We start from the raw sequence: 23,637 nt of genomic DNA on the forward strand, positions 1-23,637 counted from the left end.
CTGAAATAAACATGAAAGTCTGAAATTAAAAATAAACTATGGATATTAACAAAAACAAAAAATTCAGCCATCCGGGGAGAGAGAAAAAAGAAAAAAATGGGGTCTTTCCCATTTTAGCCCCACCCCCAGATTAGTGGTCAGATAACCTAAAGCCCCATAATCATGATAATTATACCATAATGGGGGCTATATTATTTCATATGGGGCTATACTGGGAAAGACGCGAAAAATGTAACAATCAACGAAAGGAAGAAAGTCTCGCAAACTTAAAGTGTGAATTCTTTGCTTTTCGGCGCAGAAGATTTTAGCAAAAACATAGTATCCTTTTCTTTATTGCCCCCTTGACCGATTGTAGGTTTAACGCAAAAGTTCACTCTTGACATTTCTTTCCAATTAGTGGCCTGACTTACCATTACAGTAAATTTATCATAAAAGGGTAATAAATTCAGGGTGTATAATAAAAATGGATTTTTTAAACAATTGACATCATTGGTATCTCGGCAAGTTTTGCCATTCAATTTGTCTTGTTTCTGCGATTACAACCGAAATTGAAACTGTTTGTTGAATTCTCTAATAGAGCAATTGGCTAGCAAAGAGTCTCAATTGAAACATGCCTCTCATCACATCAATTCCTCTACTGATGATATTAGACAATTTTTTGTGATCAGATCTTAAAAAATTGGGTTTTTCCTACATAACCCTAATTTAGAGACAGACAAAATACCTCTCCCAACAAGACAGTATATTTATGACCTTTTGTACATTACATTCCAACTACATGCATTGAACAATCTTTGTAGACTGCTAAGATCGTTCTTGGTTTCATCAAAACTCGTTGTAAGGTATTGATGAAATACTATTAACATTTAAGATCTTTGTATGGTTATCGGGAACTAATAATGATCATTTTATCTAAGCAATGAATCACACATACAACATTTTCCTTTGAAAGTTGTGCCGCTGCTTTCTCTTTTTTTCCAAACTTTTCTCTTGAAACTTTGTGCTGTCTCCATGAACCAAATAATTAACATAAATGGTCCAAAAGCAGCACATGTGCACCCTCAATTTAGACCTGGGACGTCTTCAATATACCATAATGTGTGCTTGTGAGTCTTTGTATGTCTGTGTTTCTGTGTCTATGTCTATAAGTTGTGTATGCGCGTGTGTGTGTGTGTGTGTGTGTGTGTTTCTGCGTCTGTGTCTATGTATATGTGTTGTGTGTGGGGTCAAATGAGAAAGAGCTTAGACTTGCTAATCAGAAAAATATGTATTTACGTATTTATCGGTCTCGGAAAAAAACATGAAAAAACGCCACGGGAAAAAAAATCCGGACTTAATTTCTGATAAGAAATACACGCCCACGGAAATAAAACCCCCACTTGACTTTTAACGAGCTGCGCGCGCATTTAGCGCGTTTGGCCATGCCTCGCGGACCATCGCCCTGCTTTAGCGGCCCTTGGGAATTGATATGAAACTATCACAACCAAAAAAACTATTACGCCCAATTAAAAATTTAAAATGGGAGTTTATTACCTATCAAAAATTGTGGGTGTTTTCCGTGGGCTTTTATTTCCTAGACCCGAATTTATATCTAGACCTGCCCAGTTGTGGTTTGACTTTCCCGAAACTCTCAATCTCCAAGCGTTAGAATATGACCAACTATAATTGTTTTGCTAAATACCTGATCATAGTTTATGAAAATTTTAATGGTTAATACTACCTTTGATAAGGATGCAAAAACATCATAAGATTGAAAATACCGATTATAATGTTCATACAAGTCTTCTGCGGTTACATACAAAAAGTTATAAGAGTAGTGTTTGAAAATTTGTGTCTAATTTGATATTTTTCCAGGATGGCCCCTACCCTGCCACCCAGTTACGATGCCAAGTACAAGCTGGGAAAGAGACTGGGAAAGGGTGCATTCTCAGAAGTATTCAGAACACAAAGCAAGGAAGACAAGAGCAAAAGTTATGCTGTTAAAGTTATCGAAAAGGCCAGAATATCAGGTACAGTTGAGCTTACTCCCTTTGACAAATACAAGCATGTGGTCCCACACATTCTTTGCTTTATAATTTGGGATAACTCGTCTGTATTTCTTTCCCCCTATTTTCATCGACTTGGAACGGTAGAGCACTCGGCCTCAGTAACACATACAGTGATGTTAACCAAATGAAATGAAACGTGATTCCGACAACGACATGTAAGACCTTCACTCTCTTGATAACACTAACCGGATTTTGTTGAGCTCAATCTTCTTGATAAGTTTTGACATGTCTTGATAACATCGTGATGAGAAAGTTAAGTTCTTCAACATATGAAAACAATGGTATTTATATATATTGACAGTCTTTTGCAGTGAACCGTATCAAGATTTGATCAAGATATGTAAAGTTTGGTTTCACTACCTAGTCTTTTACTGACGATTATCTTGCAAGAATCTTGCAAGATCTTGTGAAGAATCTTGTGAAAAAACGTTTAATCTTGCAAGAGCTTTTGCAAGATCATGCTGGATAACCGTGCTTTGGAAGATTCTTCCAAGATCTTACAAGATAACCATCGGAGTTCGACTAGGGCTCGGCTGACTTTGTTTCCCAAACTTTCATTCTTTTCTTCGTGTTTTCTTCGGCAGAACTTTCTAATCTGGCAAAACGTAAAGTGATGTGAATGTATTCAGGGAGGAACAAAGACATAAACGAGAACGTGAAGAAAGAGATCCAAGTTATGCGACAGTTGAAGCACAAGAACATAGTGTGTATAGTAGACTACCTAGAGGGACCCAAGGAGATATTCATCATCATGGACCTGGCAGAGGGGGGAGAGTTGTTTGACAGAATTATAGCCAAAGGAAGTTACACTGAAGAGGATGCCGCTAATATTATACACCAAGTTCTCGAAGCATGTCGATACTTGCACGTTGAAAAAAGTAAGTTAAATGTTAAAGGTTTTATTGCATACATATTTTAAAATAAATTTCTAGATAGATTGTGCCGATTTTCACCTTCAGTTTATTTTGACTATGTGTGTGCTGCATGTGGACGTCAGAGAATCAGGCTGATCAGCTTGCTTCACTGATGACAGTGTTGTTGGTGCTTAAAAAACCTGGTATAATAGTTACTTTCGCACGATTTGGGTGCGGCTATCATTTGCGCACTGTTGCTCCTCGGCAGCAATTCAGAATTTACGTGAGATTTGAGTTACTTAAGTCGATTTGAGTAACTTAATTAAAAATAAGACCATTTCCTACTTTACTTCAATATTGTGACGAAGAAATCAACATTGTGACTTTGTTTGAACAAATTTGCTCGTCTTTAGTATTGTACAAATTGTGATCTTGAGGTTGATGTCCTATAAATGTCCACATTGGGGACATGCTTGGCTTCATTTCCATTTGAAGGTGAGGATAGAAAGTTGATCAAAACCTTTGACTTTATTATGGTTTTCTGTTGATCTTACTGATCGGTTTTTAACATGGAGTACCATGTGTCATAGAAAACTGATTCACCGCGGTTAAGAATTTCAGGTAACTGACCATAAACTTAAGTAATGAATACACTGGTTCCAATACTACATTGACTGAACACACGAGCTTCCTATTCGCAATTCTTGAGTCTATGGCATACATCTTATGCTTAATTGCTCTCAAACGAAGTTTTAGCAATTATATTAGTCCTGTGGCCTTTTTTAAATGTGATTTTTCGCTTTACTGATTATTTGTACGACCCATTTGACGTTTTGTCCTCAAAAAGAGGATAAACAGGTAGCGCTTTGAAGTCATTAGTTAGGCAAACAGTTCTCTTAAAGTCTTAATTACTTACTACTCTCTAAGGAACCGATTCACCAAAATTGTTTGAAGAGACAATATCAGGGTGTGGAGGCTGTTGTTAGTCTAAAAAAGTTGATCACCCTCAGTCACCCCACCCCCGACACCCCCGTCCACACTCCCCAACCTGGTGATTTGGACCCCCTCTCGTCCAGTTCTCTCACAACCCTACCCCCCCCATCGCTTAACCCCTCACCCACGCGGCTCAATCCCTCCCCCCAAGCTAGCATCCCTAAGCTATGGTTCTGTTTCTACTGTTATGTTTCTATTTGTAGACGCTCTATAACCGTTTCGTGCTCTTGTAAGAGTTCACTACACATTGAAATGGGCCAGTAAAAAAACTTTAATAGATATTTGTTTAGTAATCTGTTTTTTTTTCAAAATAAAAAGGGGATTAATTTTTTCTGCAATTGGTTTATAAACAAAGAAAAACCCACTCTCTAGTGAGAGGAAGTTACATATGCTTCTCGCATATGAATGAATGTCACATGCACTATGAATGTCACATGCTTCTCTCACATTGGCTCTCCCAGCTGGCAAAAGATGGTTCTTGTGAATAGTTTGTGTAAAGTGATAATTAAAGGTTAAGGTTCAGGAAAAAGTCGTGTTGAAAAAAAACAACCCTGCTGAAAATACTTTTTATATTGTTTATGTGAAAATACTTTTTATATTGTTTATGTAATAAAAATATATTTAAAATTTTTCTTGTGACTTGAACTAAAAGTCTTCGCAGTTGTGGCAAGTGAACATATTTTGTGCAAATTTCGGAAGTTAATAAAAACTGTTTGTCTTAGTCACGCACAAACAATAGGATTACTTGATTTGCTTAAAACATCTTAAATTTTTTTACCATTAAACAATATAGCTGGATTTGTTCTCTTACTAGGCTGTACTTGTCATTTTTTTCTTCAAATGTTTAATAGACCATTTAAGCACGAAACATGAGATGATCGCAATTTTTTTAATTATTCAACGCTCTTCCTGATGTATGCTATGCCAACAACGCTTTCTTATAATAATGGGACAGTAGTGTTCAAAAATGTCCTCAATCATGTTAAGGAGAAGACCCAATTGGTTTTTTGTACGAAGATTCCGATTTTTTTTAAAAAAAAGGGATGCAGATTGCATTACGAACGATGTTGAATTGAATGACAGAAGATGAAAAAGAAATTCAGTGGCGGACAACAAAAATGCTTATCAAAAATGACTATGAATATGGTACAAATCTTTTTTTAAACTTTGCAGGTACTTTAATATTTTGCTAGGCTAAATTAAAAGCTAAGCTTAATTTTGCATAGTGTATATATATATATATATATATATATATATATATATATATATTGCATTTATTCAAATCAAAATTAAATATTGGTAGCTTTGTTAACTTATATTCTCTATATTAATTTGTCTTCTTTTGAAGTTCCGGTTGCCTAGATGCAGTAATTAATGCAGAAGCTGGAAATAATAATGTTTGCTTTGATCTTGGTTCACTGATGGTAGCACACAATATACTTAACTTCGCAAGTAATTTTTTCCCAGATCAGTTTGGCTTGTAAGAGGTATTATTTGTAATTACATTTTCTATTCTCCCACGTTTTGCCTATGTATCATTCCATAAAATACTGGAACAATTATATTTCAAAAACTAACAAAATAACAAAATTTATTTAGGTACTAAGAGTGCAGAAAGTATTGCAATTAAAATAATGCATCCTTTAGGTCGAAAAAATGAATAGCCAGCTATTTATTCACTCATACAACATTAACGATAATTGAAACGAACAAGAAATAAGATATAAGACTTCAGACTTGAAATAAGGCGTGATCATATGTGCATGTGGACCATGTCGGAAGAGTGCTGACAAATACCTGAAACTCCTTCCGGAGTTAGCAACCCATCAAATACATTTTCAGAAGTGGTGCATCGTGACATCAAACCAGAGAACATTCTGTTCAAAACGAAGAACGAAGACTCGGAAGTGATGTTGAGTGACTTCGGACTCTCTTATGCGACAGAATACGCTAGCAAAGAGGTCATGACCACTGCGTGTGGAACTCCTGGCTACTGTGCACCTGAGATACTCAAAAATAGAGGCGCATACACTGAGAAGGTATGTGTGGTCATACAAATAACTTTGTTTCTGTGTAATTGCACCGGAGCAGCATTAAGCTCATAGTCTGCAGTGCATTAAGAGTAGCCTGTTCTCAGCTCATGAATGCTCTTTTTTGGTAACTATGGCCACTTTTTTGCCTCTGAAATTTAAACGTGGTACCATAATTGCAGCCAAGAGTGTGCAGGCTACGGTCAACCTGAAACTATGGTTAGTGAGCGCTCATCCTCTGATAGTCAGCTTGGTGGAGGTAGGGAATCGAACTATCGATCATTGCTGTGTGAACCACACATCTTACCTCTCGCAAATCGAATCCCCACAATCAAATAGTGCTAACACTAATTGATGGCAAAACCAGATCAGAGAGATTTAATTTTGATCCAGAACTGATCTTTGTTATCGAAAAGATCAAATAATTAGTAAAGATTAAAAGTGATTTTTCAAATGTGCTTTTGAGACAACTAACTGAACTCGATGCAAGTTGGGCCCTTTGACTTCTCACTCCTTGCTTTCATGCAATGCTCTATGTTCAAGAGACAGCGAGGATAAAATGGGCAAAATTTAGAAAACTTTAATGATTTTTGTTTGCATATCAATTTATATAAACAATAGACTGCTATATTTACATTATTCAGAAGCTGTTTGAGAAAGATAAATCCAAAGATTTTGTAATTTTCGGACGTAATTCATTCATTTTTCCGCGTGATCCGATGTCCCTGTTGACAACGCTATCAATGTTTGGATCTTTTCAGTTTGTAAGAGATCACCATTTTTGCCTCTAAAATTTTACAAAAAATCCTCTAAGAAATCGCAATTATTATGTACAGATATTGATTTCTTTACCAGGTAGATTGTTGGTCTGTGGGTGTGGTGTGTTACATCTTGCTGTGTGGGTACCCCCCTTTCCCCTTCCACGAGGACGATGCCCTCCTGTTCAAACAGATCATGAAGGGTGCTTACACTTTCTCTCCACCAGAGTGGGACTCAATCTCCACTAGTGGCAAAGAGTTCGTCCGCAAACTCCTCAACATTAGAGACGCAGAACGGCTATCAGCTGTGGTTTGTGTCTTTAATATAAGTAATTGGTAGTAATTACAATAAGATAATAATTGAACAAATTGCCAAGGTTATGTGATTTAAACCAACTATCGGCAAGTTTTTGACTAACGATGTTGGCAATTCTTGGTTTCAAAGATATACCCCTATTCTATTACCGACGGCTATCTTGCAAGAGTCTTGCAAGATACCCTTCGGATATGCAGGAATCTTGCAAGATAAGCGTCGATTCTTCCGTACCAAATCGTTAAATTTTTTCTGTGACTTGAATAAGTTATCTTTTTTTTCATGAGTTGAAAAAAGTTACAACAACTTCTATAGGTTACTTTAATTCCAAAATGTTAATTAAGTTTATTTAGTTTATAATAACTTTGATCATCTATCAGATTATCTATTGAAAATTGCCCTGACAAACACATGTACTCCAGGAACACCCTCTACTGATTTTTTGTCAATCAACTTTTGATCAACTTCGTTGATATATATTATTCAGCGTGCATTCACCTCATTCTATTACTTTTTCTCTCCATTAAACAAAAAAATGGCTGATTATGAGTTTTGTTTTCATTTTCTACAAGGTTTAAATGAAAAAATTCTAGTAGCACCAAATGTTTTTGAGTGATACTTAAGTCCTTGATGAATCCAGATTTGTATCATCTGATACGCTCTATTAATCATAATTTCAAACGGCTGAGCTCAAATGGCGGCAGTATAAAATTATATAATAATAATAATAACAAATTAGTTATCGAGTTACTTCCATTGCTTGCATTTGTGAATTTACAAATAAAAAAACGAAACTCGAAAGGAAATCAAAAGGTCACTAGACCTGTCAATTGATGCCTTTTACTTCTCAAAGTCTACTTATTTGGTAATTCAAACCCTCAAAAATCACAATTTACCCAGATAAAACCCTTTTCTAATAAACCTTTAGAAAAAATCTAATACGAAGACCACCTTTACAAAAAAAATGCAACTCGATAAAGATTCAAGTATAAGCATTAGCCCTAGAACCTTATCCCTTACCAAAAAAGTTTAACAAAAAAACCTGTTATCTATAATAAATTAGTCACTAAAACATTGTAAAAAGTTTGTTAAATCCTGTGCAAAAAATGAGCCAGGTTTTTGAATAATATTTTCATCCATTTCAGTTAAAACACTATCTATACGTCTTAATTTATTTATGAATGGATTGTTTCTTTGCTTCGTTTCATGACGGAGAACTCTTGATAGTAATTTTATCAGTTCATACATGTGTAGTAACTCTTTAATAGAAAACAATTTATTTTTACATCGCTGTTGGTTAATGCTTTGAAATCTGCTAGCTGAAAAAAACAAACGAAAAATTATGCTTTGCCACCAATCTAATTCTTGAAGATCGCTTTTATTGGCCGCTCCATACAGCAAAACCCCGTACTGTAATAATGGTTGAAAGTAAATTTTGTATAATCGGACTAGATTGTTTGTGTCTCTTGAAAAAGTTTTTATACTGATAGATGGCCGCTATCAACGATTCATCCGACTAACTGCTTTCCCAATATGTGATTTATATTCAGTTTACTTTCTATGTATACACCCAAATGCTTAATGTTGTCGAAAAGTTTGATGATTTAATCAAGATTTTTTTTCAGGTGTCTCATTAAAACCCCCGAAACTTATAGTTTTGCATTCATTTTTTTATTGCTAATTTTTTTGATTCCATCCAAACTGACATTTTTTTTATTGTGTCCTTAATTTTATCATCAACGTTTTTGTAAATATTTGTGTCATCAACAATCATAATTACAGTACAATTTGTACAAAAATCAGGCGGATAGTTTACTTAGATCTGTCTGTTGATCAAATATGATCTAACAATGTCATAAGTTTTTCACCTCAAACCATACGCAAAACATTTTTGAAGCCAAATTTCATAACTCACAGTATCAAAAGTTTTTGATAAATCAGTAAAACCCCATAGTAATTTTATTTCGAGCAAAAAGAAATTCTTATTGTTTCAATAAACTCCGACGCAGCATCAACTGTGTTTTTGTTTGCCTGATATCCAAACTGTGCCTTGTTTATTACTGAGTACTTGGACAAAAAAGAAATCAGCCTGTTCTGTAGACATTTCTCTACAAATTTTGAAATAAATGGGAACAGTGATATTGGTCTATAATTACCGAACTCATTTTTGTTGCCATTTTTGTACAGTGGTATGACATTGGCAATTTTCATAAATCTAGGGAAATGGCCCTCATCAAAGCAACGATTGATTAATTTTGCCAATGTTTCATACACGCTTAGATTAATGAACTTAATTAGTTGATTTGAAATGTAATAAAGATCAGATGTAGTGTTTTTGGGCATTTGCTTGATAATGTCGAAAACTTCTTTGGCTGTGACGTTGGTTAAGGACATGGAATTTTCTAACCTTCTGACCCGCTTGGGATCTGACGGCAGATTACAACTTTCCGATAGTGTCTTTCTTAATTGAACAAAATACTTATTGATTTCATCAGCATTCAGGTTATCAATTTTCTTTTTCTTTTTTGTTCCCTTAATATTGTCTGTTATTGAAAATAAACGTTTACGATTGTTTCTTTTTTCTTCAATTTTTTGTTCATAAAATTCTATTTTTGATTTTTTGTTAGGTTTCTTAAATGGTTACGCAACATATTAAATTTTTCTCTATTTTCGGCAGACTGTTTGTTCTTTAATCTTTGGTAGGCTTCAAGCTTTTTAAGGCTGAGATTCTTATTCTGGTTATCAAACCAAAGCTTTTGAACCTGTTTGGATTTTTCGTTAGTGCGCTTTACGAACTCTTGTAAGGGTACATGACGATCTAACTCCTCGTTCATCACTCTTGTTAATTCCGTGACACTGAATTCCAAATCTGAAGAAAACTATAGCTTATTTCTCGTTTCTAGTTTTTTGCAAAACCTTAAATTAGATACAACCTGAGTTCTTTGTTTTGAAGTCTTTTCATGGGCCTAAAATGAGACTTTTGTTTGATTTTTGCGGATAAACACTTTCTCCCTTGCTGCTTAGTTCTACTCCTTTGTGGTTAGAGATCATTGTATTCTTCACATTTACTGAGGCTTCAAAATTCATTTTAAAAAAATCAATGCATATTGCCGTACCAGAAGAAACTCTTGTCGATTCTGATCGATTCTTTATTTGCAGTCCTGTACAAGAGAAAGAATATAAAACCTTACCAATTTTGTTCGTTTGTTCAGTAACATTTAAATTGAAATCCCCACAAAAAATTTGCAAACTTTCCGGTTTGATAGTGAATTTATCAATGTGTTTTCGACAAACGTTTATGTACTCAACTATACCATAATTCCGATTTTTATCACCAACAATTAACACATTTTCATTTTGATATCCTAACAACGTCACTCTCAGAAATTGTACGTGTTCAGAGTGTGATATTGATTTAGCTTGATCTTTGATGTCTTTCCTAATAAAAAATACTACAACACCTCTTTTTTCCCTTTCATTCCTCAACAACTGGCCATATCCATTCAACTGGTAAGCATTTTGGAAAGTATACTGATTGCACCAGCTTTCCGTTAAATCAATCGCAAAATTTTTTGACTTCTTGGTTTATAAATTGATCCTGATCTTTAAATTTCTATGAATTGACCCTAAATTTTGAGGTAAGTTTCCAAAATTCATATATGTCAAAGAAGTATTCTGACAAAATTGCAACCATAAACGCACTTTTTTCTCAGTTTTATCTGTCTATTTTCTATTTGGTTTTTCTTGCTGCCCCGGAATCACAGTGCTGAAAAAACCTTAAGCATTTATTGCGTCAAATTTTTGTTTTGTTGAAAACAAGTTAAACAATTTGGAGGATGATAAGAGGACATGCAAGAGACTTTATGTATACTTTAAGAAAATTAACAGTCAATTAAAAATGAACCAAAATTTTGTTTAAATGAACATTTATCTACTGGAGCTACAGCTGCGAGATATTGAACGAGTTGCAATATCAACACTTCATCAAGACCAAAAGACATTGAAATCAATAATTGCAGTAACTGATCGGTCTTTCAGTTAATTGTCCATTCTCTGATACATCAATATAAAATTTTTTCGTTTTTTTAAAATGTCAACTACAGAACAGATCTACTGAAATCATTGCTTACTAATGGCGAGCCCACTTCACTTTCTAGGGATTTTCAGGGAAAACTTAATGAATTTTTAATCGAAAGCGTATGGTCGTTCTGGTTTTAAACAGACTTGTTTTCAATATAAAAAACTGGATAATTGAGTTTTGCAAATTTTTTCGTTTTTTGGTCAACTTTTAGCTTAAGATTACCAACGACATGTCACTTCTTCTTTTTAATGGATTCAAATTCAAAAAGTATTGCAGTTTTACGTTTTAAAAAATGGTCATCGGTTTTGATACTGAGAGTTCAAACAATATTTTTCCGATTTTTGGAGACTTTCTCGCGTTTGATGTTCTTTTTCGTGTCTTGTCACATTATTGACATATCAGATATCACATTATTGAAGAATTCAAAACGGTTGACAAGAATATGCAATCGAAGTTATTAATTATTTCAAGCAATTGGTTGTAAATTTAACGGCTTCGTGAATTTAATTTCTTTTTTTTTCGTCATTAATTGTCGTTCTTTTTGTAGCCGTATAAAAATTTCTGGATAATTGCAGGTCTTAACGGCTTACTAGTGAAAAACAAAGGAACCTTTTTTAAAATTCTAATTCACAATCAAATTTTTTCATGACCTTGAATTGAAATATTTAAAAAATATATGGACGTGTTTTTTAACTTGGCACTTTCCTGTTCTTTTTAGTTTAATTGTTACCTAGTCTCAAAAAAACCATTGATTGCAGATTGCGTGTCACATTATTTTTGTGTATTACAAATGGCACACTTGAGCAAATCAAATGTTTTTAGTAGTGCGTTGAGAATAAAATTTGTTTTTAAATTTATTTGAAGATGGCAGTTGACATCTAATGGTTTTCCTTATTTGAAACAATTTCCAAAAAATGTAAACGTATTTTGCCGTTTTGGTTTTTTTGTCTACTTGTTACCGAGTCACAATAAAAACCACTCCAATGTTTTTCTTAGTGAAAAGAAAAATAAAGTTTTCTTTGACGCTATTTGGACTTTGTTTTTAAGTTTTTTTTTCCAAAATTAGACACTTAGTTTTGGATGTAAAAAATGTTTGTTGTGGTTATTTGATTTTGTTTTTTGTCTTCTCTCGTAGTTTTTGAAAACCACCAGATCTTATCGGCCCTCTAAGATTCTAATGTGTCCCTACTTAATTTACTATGCGATTTGAGTCGGAAACATTTTTTTCGTGCAACAATTACTTTTGAACAAGATTCGAGTTATTAAACGCTTTCGGTCTGGTAGAAAACTGAGTCAAGAAGGTGGTTGAACTTGAGCTGGCAAAATGGAAACAAAAAGTACACAAAATAACTCAAAATTATCTTGAAAATTCGGTTAGAGACAAGCACTAAATCTTGCCTCTGGATTCGATTTTTTGAATACTAATTCTAAAACAAAAGATTCATGGGCGAATTTGTTTCTTTCGTTTCACGCTTCTGAGAAGAAGCTTTTCAAACATTATGTTTTTGGCAGTGAACCCTTTATGCGAGGACTGAATGCTAGCAATGGCGCTTGAAATTGTGCGTTTGCACATAGTGTTCCGACCCCATTTATCAACAATGTTGTTGGCTTAACAGTTCACCAAATGACGAAGAGATAGAAAAATTTCAAAAACTGAAATATTGTACAAAAATAATTGGGGTACGGATAATGAAATTGCTTCCAATTCAAATAATTTAGTAGAGTAAATTGTGCCATTTTAGAGGGCCGATGAGACCAAAAAGACTGCAAGAGAATGCAAACAAAAAATCTACTTACAACAACAATCATTTGCATCCAAAACTGAACATCTAATTTTCCGAAAAAATTTATAAAAAAACAAGTCAAAAGAGCGTCAAATATAATTCAAACTAAACAATGTATTTCGTATATATATATATATATATATATATATATATATATATATATATATATATGTATATAGATATATATATATATATATATATATATAATATATATATATATATATATATATATATATATAAATATATATATCGTAAAATGTAATATATAACGTAGGTATACAAAAACAAATTACAAATTCAGACCAAAAAACCCAAAATTTTCATCAGATTTGGAAAGGAAACGGTCAAAACATTATGCATTTTGCATAACTCTTGTGTTAAATTAGCAAAAAACCGGCAAAATGTTAATTCAAGAACACTCTCAAGGGATGCACAAGTAAAAATAGCCTTCATTGGAGTTACCCAATATTGTGAAAGCAGTTTTAAGATGTGCTAATCTGGCAAATTGTGAACAGAGTGGACTAAATATGCTTATTTCATACCATTCTTGCTGAAAATAGGCTGAGTTTTGAATTTAAAAGTTCAACATCACTATTTCATTTTTGGAAGTAAAGCCAACGACACTATTGTTACCAATTTCAATATTTTGTTTTGCAAAAAGGGGCGTAAAAATTCGGAAAATGCGAACAACAAAAATAATGAAAATCAGTCAAATGTTCACAAAAGTTTAGACCTCCATAACTCCGTCGAAAAAACGAGATTCAAAAAATCTTTTTAGTAATATATTCTACCTTGGATGGGATTGCCAATGATATAACTTACAGACGACTACGATGAATATGTCGATCGGTCAAAATTGACTGAAAAAACCCCATTTGAGAATAAGTATATAGAAAATATAGTTCATCCCCCACTAAAGTGGGTCGGAACAATTAAATTGTTAAGTTTCAAAACCGGGTCCAATTTTGAATACTCTGAATACTTCATCTTAGGACCCCAATTAAGCATTTGTAGAAATCAGAAATTGCGACAATGATTTTTGTAGTAACTTTTAAAAAATTTTGTTTGAGCTCCTAGTCCGGTTTGTACTATTTGTGCTAATAACTAAGAACGTTTATTTTAACAAAATCATTAGAGTTGTTTCAATATATATTTTTTCGGTCTATAATTGTTAAACTCTTACATTCTGCTGCAACTTAAAATTAGAGAATGTTGAGATATATCCTCCATAAAAAAATGAAATGAAGTTTATGTGAGGACTTCGCCAATTTATTTATTACTACCCTTATGTCATTTTCTTTTTAGTTCCTTTCTGTCAAATCTGATAAAATGACTCTATATATCAACAAACATTACAGCTTGGATTAAATGAGAGGGACAATCTTTATTACAATTTTTGAGAAATTATATTGTCCGACTTGGAAGAATATCAAACAAACTAAGATCATCTCTATCAATTAAATTTGTTTATCATAAAGTAAATACGTTTTTCATCTATGTTATACAAGTGCTACTTGCCTTTTGCTCTGCCTTTAACAATTGGCCCTAATCATTATAGTCAAAAAAACTTTCCGAGACCGTATAGTGAAGTCAAAAATTTAAGGATATTTTTTAATTTGGTTTGGAAAACCTTTCGTTTTTTATTATTCAGTCATTCAATAAGAGAATTTCGGATTTCAACATATTGTGATTGTGAGGCGTCGAAACATATTTTTCGAACTCACCACACAAAGCCTGCTTTTGCTTTCAAATATGAGGACCCAAAAACCAAGAAATTATAAATATATGTCCTTATAGAAGAATCTGTTTTTAGTGCAAATTTTTTCAAAATTTTAAAGTCGTCAATTTTAATCTGTAAGTTTTAATTTTTTAAGATATCAAAAAAAGCATCATTTTTAATTATACGACAGGCGAAATAATATTTGTAAGATCCTTCCCCGTGAGATTTTGCCAAGCAACTCTGTTATGTGTGTTTATTGCAGGAATTTTATACATTTATTCTTTTTCTTGAAAAACTGTCTCTCTTCATTTTACCTGAGATATTCTAGAAAAAGTTATTTTTGTGCTAATTCATTGTTTCCTACCTAACCTTTCCTAATCAGTTATTGCAGTTTAATTAATAAATGGCTTTAATTATACATGACGACTGAACAAATCTTTTTTCAGTTCTCTATTTTTATATCATCTTTTTCACTTCTTCTCAAATTTAATAAAATGTCTTTCTACTTTTTTCTCATAAAATTTATGATTTTAAAATTTCTTTAAGATTATTTAATATTTAATCTTTGGCAATCATTCTTATTCTGAAATTTTGATACTCTTTCAATGTATAATTTGCCGAGTTTAGAGAGTTTTATCATTTTGTACTCAATGCAATTTGTCATATTTTGTTAAATATTCTGAACCCTAGTAAATTTCGACGAAATCATGGAAGAGAGCTTAAAATGTCTGAATAGAGAAACAGCAAACTAATCAGCCTAAAAGAGTTTTTTGAACATTCAAACTCGATTTTTGAAAAATTCAGGCAGAATATAGAATTCAATATTCAAGTTTGACTGCAGCATCAAAACTGTTGAAACAAAAAACAGTTGCTGAGTTATAAATCGTATTTTTTTTCAGAATAATATCGAATTTTTTCACATGCTTGAAAAAAATTACTTCTAGGGTCCACAAAAAGTTGTGGTCATGAAATTTTAGCCCGTGCCGAACTCAATGTCTAAATCACTACTGGGTAGTTGTAAATGCAAGTCTCCCGTGTTATATATTTTGTTCGCTTTATTGCTGGAATATTGCTTCTTTCAATCGTATATTAACGGCGCATAAGACAACCTCCTCACAGTAATGGTGGCGCATCAAGGAGAACGAACGTCTGGGGAGCTGGAGATCGTAGGACCGATCCGCGTACGGAACTTTATTTTTGCACTTGGCTAAAATCAGACTGAACGCAAGTCATAAAAGTGTCATGAATCAGTCTATGGTTCAGTACTGATGAGAAATTGGATTTATATTGACCGAGTACTGAAATGTACTTGGATTTAGGTACGAGAGACAGCTGGTGAAATTGCTGTTTGTTTTTGTTATAGGATGCACTGCTTGCTGATCATGGGCTTATCCGAGCTGATGAGCGGACCCAACCATATGCTTATTACTCAGTTGTTCCATTTATCATATTTACCATGTTTTGACTGATATTTACAATATTTTATTTTTTTCAGATTTTGCAGTTTAATGAATAAATGGCTTTAAGTATTTATGACGACTGAACAAACCGTTTTTCAGTTATTCAGTTTTATATAATCTTTTTCTCTTTTTCTCAAATTTAATAAAACGTCTTTCTACTTCTTTCTCTTAACATTTATAATTTTAAAATTTCTTTAGGATTAGTTAGTATTTAATATTTGGCAATTATTCTTATTCTGAAATTTTGATACTCTTTCAATGTCTAATTTGTTGAGTTTAAAGAGTTTTATCAACTTGTACTCAATGCAATTAAAATTTTTTACTAATTTATCATATCTATCTACCTCATTAACTAATTCTATCTTGTCTATTATATTCATTCTCTCATAAGAATACATCAAAAAAGTTCATCTACCTTAGCTTTAGTGTGCTTTGTTTTCCGAATATTGAACTTAATATAAGGTTTTAACCATTTAATTTTACTTTACTCTATTTTTTGCTTATTTGTAAAATCTTCCAATCTTATACCATTATCACAAAACCAATCTATCATCTCTGCATCAACTCCATAGTCTTCCTTATCTTTCAACTTTATCATCAATTATCATTTGGTTTATATCCTTTCTTTTTGTTTTCATTTTGATAATCTTTAAACTGATCAATGTCACCCTTTGTCTTTTCAGGAAAGAATGGATATTTCTTTGTTTTCTGTTTCAACTCATCATTATACTTTATATCAATGGTATAGATATAACCTGTGTTAGAGCTAGATCTAGTGTATACTGGATTATCACAAACACTAATCTCACCAGTAAGTAAAACTTGTACCATAGCAGAAGCATACAATGAGTTGAAGTCTAAAAACTTTAAATAATTCTCTTTCCCTGTATACTCAGGATCTATTTCTTTATTTTTACATTTTACATGACATTGGCTTAATACTGAAGCTATACTACCTCTATTACTACGCTTTATTGTATCATAGGTATTAACTGTATTTTCTTTAAAATATTTATGTCTAACATTAGTATATTTCAATCCACAAAACCAAGTTAATCCAGGAGTAGAATATGTGTAAGAAGAATCTTTTTCATAAAACTCTAAAAACTTATCTCTAGCTTTTCAAATACATCAACTGATAATAATACATCAGTTTTTAGATAAAACAATATAATCAATAATTGTCTTACATCCAGTCTTATTCCAACAATCTATTGCCTGCTGACATTCTTTATCTGTATTACCACTCTTTTTCAAATTAGAATAAACTGCTTTTTAGGAGGCAGTTCCGTATTATTAAATTTATCTATACTATCTAACCACTCATACTGGAATGTAATTTTTCGTCTCTCTAACTCAAATTTGTTTAATGTAACACACTTTTTATCACTCAGTGTTTTACTCATAGCATCTCATACTGAAATATACTTTTTCGTCTCTATAACTCAAATTCGTTTAATATTACCCATTTTTATCACTCAATGTTTTAGTTATAGCATCTAATCTAACTAGGTGGAAGAACATAAACATATCTAATGCTTTAGCATATCCCATATCAATACAAACATTATTCTCAACAGTCTTGGTTAATACTTTAGGTCTAACCTTCTCTGCTAGTTTAGCCAGAAATATGTGGTTATCATAATTAGTAGAATTAAATGCATATATTGGTACAAAATTATTCTTAGCTTGAAGGTTATATTTTTTGTGGGCATATCTTCTAAATTTACCATTTAGATGATTTGATCTCTAACAATGTCCTCTCCCATTTCCTCATTGCAATAATAACAACTACTATATGACGAGGTAATACTATCTTCTTTCAATGGAATATTTATACTTATCTTCTAATATATCAAGATAGTCACTTTTTTTATATATCCCACAAGCTATATGAAGATGTTTTCTGTTTTTTATTATTCATTCAAAATCATTATACATAGCAAATGGTACTCTGTTCTTATAATCAAACTTTAGATAACCATCATTATGAACTGTTCTTCTTCCAATACTATCACACAATTCTAAATGTCTATTTAATGCATTTTCAGTTCTAACTGACACACAACATTTTAGACATCGGTAACATTTATGATTAGACCACCTTAATACGAATGATACATCTTTACATAGGAAATAATGATTATCCCAATATAATATATTACATCATTTAGGACCATTATGATTGATTAATACAGGATTATTAGTTTTATTTTTATTTAGAATAAACACATTAAATAATACTTTATCTTTATTTAACTCCTGTGTTTTCTGTATATCTTTATATCCGTAGGGAGTTGGTATCGTTGGCAATTTTATCTCATCAATATACACAAGTTTATTTTGAGACTTACACTATTGGTTTGGTCTTTAGCAGGATGTAGATAAGCAATTAAACAGAATAGTAAACATTGATTATCAATATTATGTATATTAAAAATAAATCTAGATCTGAACGGTAACTTAGTAGTACAACCTCCAGCAGGATAAAATTTGTGTATATATACATAGTTTTTTGATAAATGTGTGAATGCTCCAACCAGATTGATTCATTTCTTGTTCCTGCATTCTATTTTCAAGTTCATTATTCAATATATCTGAGTCATAAGATCTATTGTTTTATCTAGTTTTTAACCTAAATGTGAATTAATTTTCTTCTAGTTGTTCATCTGTAGGTTTTGTCTATCTTTCTACATCAAAGGTGTTAAACTTAATGAGGGGATGTATGTGGTACATCGCCTCCAATGCTTCCAAGAATCTGGGATCTTCATTATCACTACTTGTTATCATTATTTGATTATACTTCATATAATGATCTAATCCTAACTCATTAACTTTATCTCTCCACTTGCCATCAGCAAGTTTTTTTTTCTGATTATCGTTTTCTTTATGTCCATCTGATTCATTGTGTTTGTTTTTATTGATATATCTAGTTTTACATATATTACATTAACCTGGAGTATCTTTAGTTATATCTTCTTTAGTTATACCCGCAACATTTATCCAGATGCAACTTTATTTTTAAATGATGGTCCCCACTATATTGACTCAGGGGAGTCTTACATGTTACACAATCAAACTTAAGTCCACTCTATATTATTTCCTCGTTAATAAGTCTTATTTTATTTCTATGTTTTAATGTTTCTATATGTTTATTATAAGCAGAACAATTATCAAGATACACATTACGACTTTCACAAAATTTTATTCCCTCTAGTTCAGGATACTGTTTATCTATTTTTTGTTCTATATCTTCATTAGTAAGTTTTCCCCCCAACCTCATTAATTTTATTTCTGTTATATTCTCGCTCATTCTTTTTTATGTTTAAGTGATTGAATATGTCTAGCATAATTCTTTTGAGTTAGCTCTTCAATACATTCTTCACATCTAATCTTACCTAGAATTAGTTTTAGAATAGACAACTTCATCAGATGAATCTGAATCATTAGATGAATCTGAATCTTGATCTCGATCTAAGTATTTAGCTTCTGCTTTTAGCAACGACTCACGCAATTCTTTAACCGTTGTTTTGTTTTTGCAACATGTTCATCATAAGATTTCTTTATCTCTTCATTTATTTGATTAAACCTACTGATTGATTCTAAAGATTTTTCTACATCTTTATCTATTCGTTTGTTTATCCCTTCTATCTTTCTTTTTTTTAATTAACAACAATTGGACAGCTTTATCAGAAGCACTTGAAGATCTGACTTGCCCTATTCCAAATAAAACTTGCTGAAAATTTTCGTTATTATCGCGCTTACTCCTTTTTATACATCAAAATTTGAAAGAACACTATTAATATATCTTTTCAATATTATAAAAATGATTAGTACTAAATGTGACAAATGTAAAAATGAGGCTTGGTGTTGGAGTTGTGATGAGTGTCAAAATAAACATTTCCTTTGCTTTATATGCAGTGATATTATAACATTTACAGAGAGGCATGATCATACGCATATACATTTTAATGATCCTAATCAATATTTAGTATGTAGAATGTGTAAACTAAATAAATATATAACCCACATGAGATTTAAACTTTTTACTTGTAGATCATGCGTTTATCTCAGTAGATATAGGTTTACTCGTACTAAAGAAAGATTCGTAGAATTTGCAAAAAAATATAATATGAAGCTTAATAATTTCCTTATTTACATGCTGTTGATACTCCCGCTACTTAATATGTAGCTATTTATTATTTTAATTGCTTATTGGAATCATGATCAATATTCAGATATAAGAAGATTTAGTGGGTATAAGAATGTCGTTCCCGAACGATTTGAAATGAAAAAACAAAACTTTAATATTATTTATGGTCCATCAAACTCTGGCAAAACAACATTCATAAAAGATTATTGCAGCTTATATGAAACGGTTAATGTATTTTGTGTTGATACCCGAGAGTGGAAAAGATATAATACATTTAACTTAAATGATTTAGATTTTTTGAAATATACAATAGACTTTGCTAATAGTGTTGATTTATTTGATGATATGGGGATAACATTAGAATTCCAGTGGTATATAAGTTCTAATCATCAGTTAGACATCACAAAATTAATATAATATCTGTAGGTCATACTGTAGCAGATTTAAATGTTAAGGCAGACGAGAACACCCCCTCTGTATTCATTACTTTAAACAGTTCACATCTATTCTTTGAAAGAGTACAAGAGAAGTTTAAAATTGATTCTTAGCTACATTGATTTAAACATCATAAATATGGTATAGTAAACAATAATAATGTTGATGACTATTATATTGTATTAGATAAAGATAAAAACGTTGTTTATGATTTTAGAGTTGTTGATAATGACATTGAGAAGTATAATGATTATTCATCATGGAATGATAGGGAAAATGGTATGTTAAGTAAATAATTAATTGATAGAATGAGAGAACCAGCACATATTAAGCCAAAAAAGATAATGATTTATTTTGAAGAATATCTAAAGTTTAAAGGAATAGATGTTCCATTTGATATTTATAAGTCATAAAGGACAGTAGTAGGTATACTTAAGGAGTTACATGTTCGATATTATACAATATTTGGAATTATCACCTTATTAGGAATTGCATATAGTATCATCCAAAGATATACCAACGTCTATAATAACAATAAAAACATTAATAATTTAAGTTAATTGGACAAAAAAAGGGCAAGTTTGAATTAAATAATGGAAAACAAGTAACAGTAGGCTATGGCTGATTTTGTGGAAGAAATGAAGCATTAGATGTATCATCTATATTGACCATTTTTCTCGTAATATTTATGCTGTCGATGTTGAAAATAATCTCCCCATTAAATTTGACATTTTAAGGTAGAGAATGCAATTTTGAAATACATAATGATGATGAGTTTCATATTAACTTATTTGATAGATGTGACAAATGTTTACAAAGACTATATAGTGGTTATCATTTTAAGGATAAAAGTTTAAAAAGACGTACTTATTTAACATTACCAGGACTTAGTTATCTTGATTATACAGATATTATTAAAAGTGTTTATAATGATAAACATGGTGATATTGATTTAAATAAGACTTTCATTCAACTGAAAGATAATATTAAAGAAGGTTTAAAAGAAAATATTAGAACTAATTTAAAAGTAGAGATCATTAATGAATTAAAACTAGAGACTAAAAATGAAAAAAAGAAAACTTAAAAAGAAATAAAAAGAGGAGATACTAATAATTTAAAGACCGATGATTATAATAAGTTTCCATCTAATGAAATTAAATCAACTAGGACTTGTTGTTCATGCAAAATTGAGAAGAATAAAGATTGTTTTTATAAGACTGGAGGTTTATGTAAAGAGTTTTCCTCTGAAAAGGTCCAATGTCTACTTTGCAAGATTGCGTTAAGTAGATCTTCCCATAGAAAACATAAGAAGAGGCCCCAAAAAAAAACAGAATAATAATTCTTAATAAAAATTAGTAATAGTTTAACAACAATGTTATTCTTGTTATCCTGTGTTATTCCATGTTATTCTATATAAACCAATGTTGGTTCTATGTAGTTTGTAATTAATATAATAACTATGCGCAATGTGTGCTTTATGTCTGTAATGAGAAAATTATCTCATCAAATATATATAAACTGAACCAATTTTTATTAAGAATTATTATTTTGGTTTTTTTAGGGCCTCTTCATATGTTTTCTAAGGGAAGATTTATTTAACGCAATGTTGCAAAATGGACATTGGACTTTTTCAGAGGAACACTCTTTACATAAACCTCAAGTCTTATAAAAACAATTTTTATTCTTTTCAAATTCGCATAAACAACAAGTCCTAGTTGATTTAATTTCTTTAGATGGAAACTTATTATAATCATCGGTCTTTAAATTATTAGTATCTCCTCTTTTTATTTCTTTTTAAGTTTTTTTATTTCGTTTTTATTCTCTAGTTTTAAATCATTAATGATATCTACTTTTAAATTAGTTCTAATATATTCTTAAGCCTTATTTAAATCAACATCACCATATTTATTATTATTAACACTTTTATTAATATCTGTATAACCAATATAACTAGGTACTGGTAGTGTTAAATATGTAAGTCTATTTAAACAATTCTCCTTAAAATGATAACCACCATAAAGTCTTTGTAAACATTTGTCACATCTATCAAATAATTTAATATGGAACTTATCATAATGATTTGTTAGTTCATGTTGGGGATTATCATCATCATTATGTATTTCAGTATTGCATTCTCTACATATCAAAGTCATTTTTAAAAGGGCGATTGTTTTCAACATGGACATTATAAATACTTACAAGAAAAATGCCCAATGTAGATAATACATCTATTGCTTCATTTCTTCCACAAAAAACCATAGCCTACAGTTACTGTCTTTCCATTATTTAATTCAAACTTGCCCTTTTTTATGTCCAATAAACTTAAATTATTAATGTTTTTATTGTTATTATAGACGTTGGTATATCTTTGAATGAAACTATATGCAATTCCTAATAAGGTGATGAATCCAAATATTGTATAATAACCACCATGTAAATCCTTAATTATACCTATTACTGTCTTATAACACTTATAAAAATCAAATGAAACTTCTATTCCTTTAAACTTTGAAAATTCTTCAAATTAAAAAATTTTCTTTTTTGGTTTAATATGTGTTGGTTCTATCATTCTATCGATTAAATATTTACTTAATTTACCATATTTCCTATCATTAAATGATGAATATTCAATATACTTCTCAATGTCAATATCACCATTTCGAGAATCATAATCAACGTTTTTATCTTTATCTAATACAATATAATAGTCATCAACACTATTATAATTTGATATACCATATTTATGATGTTTAAATCCATGTAGATTAGAATCAATTTTAAACTTCTCTTGTGCTCTTTCAGAGAATAGATGTGAACTATTTAAAGTAATGAATATAGAGGGGGTGTTCTCTCTTGCCTTAACATTTCAATCGTTACAGTATGACCTACAGATTTTATATTAATATTGTGATGTCTACCGGAAGAATAGAAATTATCTATCACTGGCATTCTAATGTTATCCCCATATCATCAAATAAAACAAGACTATTAGCAAAGCCTTCTGCATT

The 23,637-nt window shown here is 31.3% G+C and overlaps 1 protein-coding gene across 5 annotated transcripts in view; it reads left to right on the forward strand.

Moving 5' to 3' along the window:
• LOC142337181 (calcium/calmodulin-dependent protein kinase type 1-like) overlaps nt 1-23,637 on the forward strand; it is a 49,222-nt gene that overhangs the window by 1,618 nt on the left and 23,967 nt on the right. For all 5 annotated transcript variants that reach the window (XM_075386295.1, XM_075386298.1, XM_075386294.1 and 2 more), the window contains 4 exons: nt 1,855-2,009; nt 2,678-2,926; nt 5,738-5,934; nt 6,781-6,993. In XM_075386295.1, coding sequence (XP_075242410.1) covers nt 1,856-2,009; nt 2,678-2,926; nt 5,738-5,934; nt 6,781-6,993 — 813 coding nt within the window. In that variant the 5' untranslated portion in view covers nt 1,855. The remainder of the gene's footprint in view (nt 1-1,854; nt 2,010-2,677; nt 2,927-5,737; nt 5,935-6,780; nt 6,994-23,637) is intronic.

The sequence above is a fragment of the Convolutriloba macropyga genome, chromosome 3 (assembly GCF_964194025.1).
Source record: "Convolutriloba macropyga chromosome 3, txConMacr16.3, whole genome shotgun sequence".
In the NCBI taxonomy this organism is placed as follows: domain Eukaryota; kingdom Metazoa; phylum Xenacoelomorpha; order Acoela; family Convolutidae; genus Convolutriloba; species Convolutriloba macropyga.